Here is a 10486-nt window from a genome sequence, read left to right on the forward strand (position 1 = left end):
GCAAGGCCCTGGGTTCTGTCTCAGCACTGCAATCAATCAGTCAGTCAATGGGTTAGTGGTTCTGCTTAGGTTGAAAAAGGGTAGAACTAATTTAACAGTGATGGAGCCATCTAAGCAAGGTGCCCTTTTCCTCATGGAAACACAAGCAGCTCCCTGGCTTTCAGCATCACTGGGAATCCCTGCTCACAGCTCAGATTTGCTTCCTTCCCAGTTGTGATCACTGTGTATCTGACTGGCACCCCTGGGTACCTGGAGTAGTAAAACCCATTGTGATCCACCTGGACCTGGGGGGCATCAGAAGGTGTTGGGAGGTTGCTGGCCTCAGGCCTGGGACAGTCCCCTCTGTGGGGACAGAAGGACTTCGAGGGCAAGGACCTGGGCTGGGACTGTGTGTATGGCATTGTCCCCATGCATGATCTCCACGTGCACCTGTGTGTCCTTCATGACCCGAGAAGGATGGGCGTGACGGACAATCCCAGCGGACTTCCCTGATGGAGGTGAGCAGGAGATGCGGACAAGAGTGGCAGGGCCAGAGAAAGACGGCTTCAGAGGGCAGAGGGAGCAGCCATCCTGGGGATTGGAGGCACAGCTGCTGGCTGGCTGTGTGGGCTTGGGTGAACGTGAGGGTTCAAGGGGATCATGTAGGAAAACTGCTCCAATCGGGCATGGGTACAGCTCGCTCTGAGCAAGTTGGAAGACCACAAAGACTGTGGTGGTGGTGGCAGTGATGACAATGGTGTGCATGTCCCTGGGTCCAAAGAGTACCTTGGGAATAAGGAAACAGTCAGGCTGAATCACTGCTCACAGCTTTTTTTTTTCAGTGGTGCCGGGGATCGAACCCAGGGCCTTGTGCATGCCGGGTGAACTCTCTACCACTCAGCTACACCCAGCCCAGGCTCACATTCTTGGCTGCATCTTAACTCGGTCATCTACAAAGACTTTCTCCTGAGGTGCTTGGGCTTAAAACGTCAACATCTTTTGGGAGGATGCAGCTCAATGCGTAAGGAACAGCGATGTGGGGAGTGGCAGTGTGATGATGGTGATGATGTGGTGAATGAGGCCCAGCACGATGGTGCCACTGGGGATGGCGGTGGCGAAGGAGCCTCCTGTCATCTGTCCTGCACCCTGGGAGGCTGAGGCAAGAGGACTGCACGTTCAAGTGCAGCCTGGGCAATTTAGCAACTTTGCGAGACCCTGTCTCAAAATGAGGATTAATAAAAGGCTGGGGAGGTAGCTCAGTGCAAAGGCCCTGAGCTCAATCCCAGCTACCCCGCCCCCAGTGATGGTGATGGCAGAGGAGAAGGAAGCTATTCTCCAAGGTGGACTTCAGACTTCACCCTGAACCCTCACATTTCCAGGGCAGAGACCTTGGGACTTTCCACTTGGAACACCCCTGCTACCACTACTGTTTTTCACTTTGTTCCTCCTCCTAAGGGAGCTTCACTGCCGGATCCCTACAGAGGCCATTCCTGACCACCCCACCTAGCACAGCTTCCCTCAGCGGGCATGGTAGTGCACGCGTGAGATTCCAGCTCATGGGAGGCAGAGGCAGGAGAATCTTGAGTTCAAGTCCACCCTGGACTACACAAGACCCTGTTTCGAAACAATAACAACAAACAAAACCCTCAAACCAAACCAACCAAAGAAACAGCTTCTTCCATCCTGTGTCCTCCAGCCCCTGCTCATTCCTGTCACTCCCTCTTCACAACTGCAAGGAGACATGAGGTTGTGGGGTTACAGGTGCCAGGTCCTGCAGATGGCATAGGTAGACGCTTCGTAAATGTCTGTGAAATTAACAAATGGAATCAACAAGAAAACAAATGTACTGCAAGTGGCTTATGCTCTGAGTCCCCATCCAAATCTAAGACAGCCGTCTGCAGGGTGTGGGAATGTTCAGCCAGGAAGCCAGGAAGCCAGTCCCCTCAGCCAGCAGCCCTGTATCTCTATTCCCAAGGCCGCAGCAAGCCAGGCACTGGGCCCTTGTTTTATTACAGGGCTCTGGATAAACAGACAGCAGGGCGCTCTCTGCTGTGGCAGGTGATAAGGCATGAAAGTCATAAACAGGCCGGGCTCAGCCCTCATCCCAGCTGAGCTGAATCTGGTGTTTGCTCAGGTGCGGCCCTGCCCTCGCTGATTGCATCACTGGTTGCCCTGGGGAAGAAGGGGTTAATGTGGGGGTTAGAAATAAATCAGCACACACTCCCCCCTCACTCCTAGAAACACTGCCCCGCTGCTTCAAACACACCCACCCCTGTCCCCTGCTTAGCTCTCCTGTGGTTTGCAGAGCAATCGGTCCGTTTTTTCAGTACTTTTTAGGCAGGCCATGAACTCTCTTTGTAGCCCAGGCTGGCCTCAAATCTGCGGTGATCCTCCTGCCTCAGCCTCTGGTGTGCTGGGATTATAGGTGTGCTCCACCGTGCCCGGCATTTTTTCAGTACTTTATAAAATAATTTATTTTGAAATCATTTCAAACTTAAAGAAACATTGCAAGAACTGTACAAAGAGCTGCCTTATCCCCTTCACCTAGATTCTTGAATATTTCACCACATTTTCTTTTTTCATATGCACCCATTAATCTTCTTTTCTGAAAGAGAGCTGCAGACGTAGCGTCCATCAGTGGGAGAGTAACCCCGTAGAAGTCACTCTACTGCCCCCCACATGAAGGAACTGACATTTGTACAAGACCACAGCCCTGCCCATCAGCCTGTCCAGGAGTAGCCAACTGCCCGGATACTGCCTTTCACCTGTCACAGTTGCTATCTATGGATTGGATACAGTCGGAGTGAGTCTCCAGGGGTCTACCTGCTGAAGTCCAGTCCCTGCTGCAAGGCCCTGAGGTAGAAATCAATCAGATTATGGTGGTTAGGGCTGGGCCTTTGAAAGGCGATTAGGAGGAGGTGAGATTATCAGGACGAGTCCTGGTGGCTTTCTAAGGAGAGAGTAGAGGGCACACAGATATAGACAGAGACACACTCCTGCATGTGCACACTCCCTGGCTCTTGCCCTGTGATGCCCCGACCAGCTTTAGGACTCTGTAAACAAGAAGGCCATCGCCACATGTGACCCCTGGCCCTTAGGTCAGAACTGTGAGCCATGCTGGGTGTAGTGGTGCATGACTGTCATCCTGGCACTCTGGAGGTTGAGGCAGGAGGATCTCTGTAAGTTCAAGGCCAGCCTGAACTACATAGTGAGACCTTGTCTCAAAAACAAATGAACAGGGCTGGGGATTTAGCTCAGTGGTGCCGGCTGCCTGCCTCACAAGCACAAGGTCCTGAGTTTGATCCCCAGTACCAAAAAGAAAAAAGAAAAAAATAAACAGTCAAAAACAACAACAACAACAACAACAAAAAAACCCAAACAAATTTGAGCCCAGCCTGGGAAATTTAGCAAAAGCCTATCTCAAATAAAAAAAAAAATAAAAAAATAATAATTAAGAAAGAGCTGGGTATGTAGCTCAATCCCTAGTACCATAAAAATAAAAACAAACAAACAAAAAACTTGGAACCAAAATAAACTTCCTTCCTTCCTTTCTGCCTTCATGGGGGGGGGGCGGTGAGGGATAGTCTCACTGTGTTGTCCAGGCTGATCATGAACCCAATGGCTCGAGAGATCCTCCCATTTCAGCCTTCCAAGTAGCTAAGAATATAGGTGCACACCATTGGCCCTTTTTTCTTTATAAAGTCACCCAGCCTCGGGCATTTCATTGTAGTAATAGAAAATAATGGATTTTGTCCCAGTGGTCTGGGACAGAATCCAGGACATGCATTGCATTTAGTTGTTATGTCTCATCCATCTCTTTCAATCTAGAACAGCTTCTCTGTCCTGTCCAGCTTGCCTTTTCTAGCCTTAAACAATCATAAGGATTTCAGGCCTTTTATCATGTAGGGTGATCTTAGTTTGAGTTCAGATGACATGTTCTCACAACCACACCCAGGTTGTTAAACTGGAGGTTTAACCCAGGGAATACTATGCTACATTGCCAGCCCCCCTTTTATTTTATTTTCAAGAGCAGGTCTTCCTAAATTGCCTAGGCTGGCCTCAAGCTTTCGATCCTCCAGACTCACCTGGAGGTGGTAGCTGAGATTACAGGTGTGTGTGTGTAACATAATACCTGGCTTTGTGCATGCATTCTTATTTTTGTTTGTTTGGTTTGTTTTTGCAGAGTCTCTCTATGTAGTTCAGCCTGGCCTTGAACTCACTATGTAGCCCAGGCCAGTCTTATGGCAACCCTCCTGCTTCAGCCTCCTGAGTCCTGGGACTGTAGGTGTGCGCCATCACACCTGGCTAGCAAGGGCAGCTATATTTTAAACAGTAAAATGACTAGCCAAAACCACAAAAATGCCCCCTCCCCAACACTACATAGACAGCAAAAAGGACATTTGTTTAGAGTTTGAGTACTGAAGTGAGAAGGCAGAGTCACCTTGCTTGACCCCAGCTGGGACAATGTGTGCATTGGGCAACTCAGGTTTTCCCTGCCAGCGCCTGTCCAGGAACAGCGGTGAAAGCCCTGTGATGGTGAGCTTGGAGCTCCAAGCAAGTTTCAGCAAGTCAGAATCTGACTTTTCAGACAGAATCTATCCGTACAGATGGGCAAGGAGGGTCAGCTGTATAGGCGCACACACAGGCAGCTCTGGCTACTGTAACATCCGTCTGTTACAATGATAACTGAGTTCCCTCCCACCAATGCTTCTGTTTCCACTCCCAGGCGTCTAGCTTCTCTCCAGCCTGCGCCCTTCCCCTGTGAACAGAGCGTCCTTTCCGAAGGGCTGCATCTGAGCTCTTGTCACCCTCGCTGGGTTTACTTATGCGCTGGGTGAATTTGCCCTCTTCTGCCTGCAGCCCCTGGGCTGTGTCCCCCACTGTCCTGCTGGCCAGAGCTTCTGTGCAAGGTCTTCCCTGGGATTCAGTCCCCAGGATGACCAGAAAACAGTGCCATTCTTCTGGGCTAAGGTGGTATCACATGGGGGTTTTAATTTCTGTTTTACTGACCTGTCTCTCTCAAAAGAAAAAGCTAGAAGAAAGGATGTTGAATGTTTTCACCATGAAGAAATGGTAGACAATTAAGGACATAGCTACACTTAACCTGATTTGAATATTTATTACACAAGGGCTAGGGATGTAACTCCACCGAGGTAGTGCACATACTTAGCATTATTAGCCTGGCTTAATCTCCTGCAAAATAATAATCACCATTATATCTCAATGTACAATTTTTATGTTTTCTGTGTCAGTTGAAAATTCAATTTATTTTATTTGTTAAGGCTTTGAAATGTCTTATTTATTTATTTATTTATTTTTGGGGGGGGTACTGGGGCTCCAACTCAAAACCTTGCACTTGAGAGGCAGGCAGCGGAACCACTGAGCTAAATCCCTGACCCTGTTTTATTTTATTTTTAATAAATTCTATTTTATTTTATCCCCTCCCTCCCCTCCCTATTAAAAATTCAATTTAGCTGGGTGTGGTGGTGCATGCCTGTAATCCCAGCACTTGGGAGCCTGAAGCAGGAAGATCGCTGTGAGTTCAAGGCCAGTCTGGGGTACATAGTGAGACCCTGTCTCAAAAACCCCCCGAAGAGACCAGATGGTGGTGGGTACTGGGGAAGATGCGCAGGTACTCTTCAGAGCTGGGGTTCAAGTGGCGCCAGAGGCCTGGCCTGCTCTGCAGATGGCTGAGTCCGGAGAAGGCCGAGTGGCAGGGCATGCAGCGGAGGATGCCTTCATCCCCAAGGCTGACTTGGAGCTGGATGAGGGAGAAGATTTCCTTGGGCAGCTGACGACCAAGGAGTTGGACACCGTTGTGGAGGACGGGAGTCGACCTGGCGTGCTAGCCCTTCCCGAGGGGCTCGGGGCCTCCCGTGTCACCCACCGGCAGTGCAAAGTCACAGTGCTGCACTTGGGACAGCCAGAGACCAGCGAGCAGGAGGACGATGCGCACGGTGTGGGAGCGATGGGGCTCACAGCTGCCTGTGATGTGGCTGAAGCGTCTGACCCAGACCCTCAGACCACTGGGGAAGAGGATACCAGGGAAAATGCTGGCCCGTTGCTGTTCTTGTTCGGAGAGAGAAAGAGTGGGGCGCGTTCTGAGACTTATTTTGAGGGGCTTTTTTGGAGGGCTATAGACCGGATACGTTCTCCCCGTCTCCTCTCCCGCTCTCCTGTTCAGCTCCTCCGGGGGAGGAGAAGCCCTGCACACCTCGGGGGTCGTCAGGGTGACGGGACCTGACCCCGCACCCTCTCGGGCTGTGGTACCCCAGGGGTGCTAGTGGAGCGGCTGTCAGTGCGGCCAGCGTGGAGAGGGGATGAGCAGGGGGTGTGGCTGGCAGGTGGGCTGTGGAGAGCACAGAGGACTGACCCTGAGCTCTGGGGCGCCGGCTGGTTCAGGTACAGAGAGAGGAAGAGCAGATAGGAGAGACATTTGAAGGCCCGAGCAGAAATAGCTGCTCCTACCCCACCGAACACGAAGCGTCCTCTATCTCTGCCCAGAACTGGGAAGCTCCCAGGACCTTGGCTAGGAGGTGAGGTTGGAAGAGTTGAGCTGTTTTCTGCTTCCTCCGACCTCTTTCCTCGCTCTCCCATCCCACGGAAGTCCAGGCATGAGGCTTACATCTTAATTTCAAAAAACCCCCAAATTAAATTTTAAAAAATGATTAATGTTGAAGGTGATCGATTTGCTAATTAGCCCGATTGGATCATTCCCTAATGTATACATGTATTGAAATATCACTTGGTGCCCCATAAATACAGACAATAATTATTTGTGGAGGAAAAAGACCAAGAATCCCCACAGTACTGCCGGTCAGCTGTACCATCACAGCAAAGCTTTTCCAGGAGCGTAGCCTCAGTGTCTGCATCCGGAAAGTGCTCACCTTGAGCTAATGATGCTCACTTGAATGTACGGCTCTCCTGTGGGATTTTACCTCACGAACACCTTTCCCCCACCAGCTCCGATTCTCACTCCCCTCCCCTGCTCTCCACCTGGCCCAGGAGCAGCTGCCTGACCCTTCTGCCCTAACCACTGGGCCTATCTTCTTTCTCCTCGGAAGCCTACACCTTTCCCAACCTAACCTTCCTCACAAAGCCCTCCTGACTTGACCGGGCCTTTGCTGTCTCCCTCTCCTGAAACACATTTTTTTACCAACTGCTTTTTATGGTAGCAAACTGTGGGAGCTATAACATCCGCCACGTTAAAGCTTTATACGTGCACAGCCGGGGGCCGGTAACTACCTTGTGCAAGCACCACAATTTTGCATCATCTCGAACAAAACACTTAACACTGCATGTGTTAAGCAATAACCCGTATTCTCCCTGGTAACCTCTCATCTACTTTCTGTTTCTGTGACTTGAGGATCCTGGATGTTTGCTCTGGGTGGAATCATTCGGTGTTTGTCATTTCCTGTCTGGGTTCATTCGCTTAGCACAATGTTTTCAAGGTTCGTCTTCTGGGGATGACTCAGAATGCCTTGCTTTGGATGATACGCCGTTGCATGCACACACCAGGCCCCTTTCTCCCTTCATCGGTTGGGACACTGGGTCACTCCCACCTCTTGGCTGCCGTGAATAACGCTGCTCCGAACACCCTTGCAGTGTAGGCTGAATGGGTTCTGGTCTTACACTGCCCCTCTTGGCGGTGCCCCCGTGGCTTCCTCCTGGTCAGGCTGGGTCACTCCTCCATGCCTTTGCAATACTGCATCCCTGCAGCTCCCTTTGTCTCCTCTGGTTCCCTGGTACTCATGCCTCATGGCAGAGGCAAGGGCCACCTCCTCAGGAAGCATTCCAGACCCTGTATCTGCTGCAGCCGCCCTGCTAGGCCCCTTTCCGCACTGAGGACTGAGTTTGTGGATGCTGGTTCACCTCCAGGCCACACACTGCCTTGTACACGACGCTGTGGAAGGTCTTTTTTCTTAGGGCTTCTAGCCCTTGGCACACTTTGCAGTGCTTAGTAGGCAGCCCTGGATAGATACCTATGGGATAAATGCATGTGAAGCTGAAAGATCTCCTCTGTAGCTGAAGCCTACTGTTCTATTTTTATTTAATTTTTGTAAAGGTAAAGTATTCATATGATTCAAAGGCCAGTAAGTCTCTGAATCCCGCACCTCCTTAGCCTTGCACCTCCCCACCCCTTTACTCTAGGGTTGCCTCATGGTCCAAAGTGGCAGCTAGAGTTCCAGTCAGCACATCCAAGCTTGAAGAGGAAAGGAGTATGGGAAGTAGGGCCAAAGGACATCTATCTGCTTAATCAGGACCACGCTCTGAAAGAGTCTGGGAAATGGCTTATTCCTTTGTTTTAAACCAAGTGTTTTCCCACTTCCAATAGCATGGCAGTGTAATAATAAGAACAAAAAGGAGGCCCGGGATTTAGCTCAGTGGTGCCAGGGCAGCCTCACAAGCACAAGGTCCTGAGTTCGATTCCTGGTACTGCAAAAAAAACCCCAAAACAAAAAACCCCAACAACAACAACAACAAAGAACAAAAAGGAACTAGCAGCTTCAACATAGGGCTAAAAGCTCTCCTGTCTCCAAAGAAACTGGTTCAAATCCAGGGTGGAGAGGATATTGGATAGAAATCCCACCTGTGCAGCACTCGGCTAGACTTTTTTCCTTTTCTTTCTTTCTTTCTTTCTTTTTTCTTTCTTTCTTTCTTTCTTTCTTTCTTTCTTTCTTTCTTTCTTTCTTTCTTTCTTTCTTTCTCTCTCTTTCCCTCTCTCTTCCTTTTTTTCAGTTTCCCCTCCATTTTCCATTAGTACATTTTCCAATCCATAACGAATCCATTCATCTGTGGAGTTGGTGCATATGCAAACTGCGTCTTAGTCCTTTCCTTTCCCTTCTCCCACCCTCTGTCCCCAGATTCCTTTCCCATTCACAAATGGTCTACTTTCTCCTTTTTTTGGGAGACAGGATCTTGATACGTAGCCCAGCTGTTCTTGAGCTCACTATGTAGCTCAAGCTGGCCTCTAACTCGAAGTGATCCTCCTGCCTCAGCTTCTTCAGTGTTGGGCATGCACCACCACGCCCAGCCGAACATTTAAAAATGTATTTATTGGCCATTTCTACTTCTTCTGAGGTGTCCATTCAATTGCCCATTTTTTTGGTTGAGTCTTTTATTTTGAGGAGTCTATTTTTTTTTTAGCTCTTCATATATTTTGGATATTTCTCCTCTGTCTGAGGACTAGCTGACAAAACCTTTTCCCATTCTCAAGTTGTCTCTTTACTCTGCAGAAGCTTTTTAGAGCTTTTTTTTTTTTTTTTTTTTTTTCGGTGGTACTGGGGATCGAACTCGGGACTTTGCGCTTGGGAGGCAGGCAGTGGCACCACTGAGCTAAATCCCCGGCTATAGAAGCTTTTAATTTGATGATATAATCCTATTTGTTGACTCTTGGTGTTATTTCTTGTGCTACTGGGTTCTGTTCAGAAAGTCCCTCTGACACCTGGATCTGCAAGAGTTTTACCTCATTTTTCTTCCAGCACGTCAATATTTCTGTTTTAATATGTAGGACTTTGATCAATTTTTATTTTATGTTAGTGCAGGGTGAGAGAAGCGGGTCTAGATTCAATCTTCTGCATGTGGATACCCAGTTTTCCCAGCACCATTTTTTGGAAGCAAAACATTTATTGGCATAATTTGGATATACAGAATGATAGCATTCATCATAGGGAAATTGCACTTGTACATGATATATCCTGTCTCTTCTTTTTTTCTCCCCTCTTGACTCCCCTCTCCTCCCTATATACAAGAGCTTTGTTTCCTTTTTTTTTTTTTTTCCTTTGGTACTGGGGATCGAACTCAGGACCTCTCACTTGCCAGGCAGGCACTGAGCTAAATCCCCAGCCCCTCCATTTTTCCCTTCTCTTCTCACTTTTTTTCGTGTCCCTTCCTTCCTTGCTCCCTCCCTCCTCCTTTGTTCCCCTTTCCCATTTTAACATTTTCTTCCCATTTCTCAATATCTATTGCACATTTTAAGCCTTACTTCCACTTTGGTTTTCTCACAGCAGAGAAACAGTGTGATATTTAAACATGGGTGTTCGATTTATTTCACTTAAGAGTATGGTCTTGTGCAGCTCCTTGGGGCTTCAGGGCCCTGGTCCTCCTGATGTCTTCCTAGGGCATCTGTCGACAGGCTACTGTGCATGCACATTTGGAAGCCTAGTGCAAGCTGAATGTCTCCTGGGAGGCCACCATGGGTCAGGTGGTCCATCCCAGAGCCCACAGCCTTTCTCAGATGATTCTTCCCCAGGGGTTGCCAGACACCCCAAGGAGAAGGGGCCACTTTCCAGTGTGGCTCAGACACCAAGGGGTGTCATGACCCCGGGGCTGTTCCTGCCTGCCTCTCTGAACGGGAGACTGTTTCCGGCCTCACCTGGAGAGGCTGCAGGTGCCCAGTGCTGGGAAGTGCATCGGTGTCAGCGTTGGGCTCTGCTGGGTGACCGCGTAGTCGGGTTCAGGGCTTGCACAGCTCTGGGGGTTTGCAGCTGTGGTTGTGTTGGTTACA

General features: G+C 49.4%; 1 protein-coding gene across 1 annotated transcript; it reads left to right on the forward strand.

Moving 5' to 3' along the window:
• The first annotated feature begins 5665 nt into the window (after positions 1-5665).
• Positions 5666-6263, forward strand: LOC147825522 (pre-rRNA-processing protein TSR2 homolog). Its single transcript, XM_087184390.1, has 2 exons — positions 5666-6051; positions 6164-6263. The coding sequence occupies exons 1-2, from the start codon at positions 5666-5668 to the stop codon at positions 6261-6263; spliced, it is 486 nt and encodes a 161-aa protein (XP_087040516.1).
• Positions 6264-10486: the final 4223 nt, after the last annotated feature.

Source organism: Heterocephalus glaber, unplaced genomic scaffold, assembly GCF_053883595.1.
Source record: "Heterocephalus glaber isolate CG9 unplaced genomic scaffold, H.glaber_assembly_v1.0 deba00001497, whole genome shotgun sequence".
Taxonomy (NCBI): Eukaryota; Metazoa; Chordata; class Mammalia; order Rodentia; family Bathyergidae; genus Heterocephalus; species Heterocephalus glaber.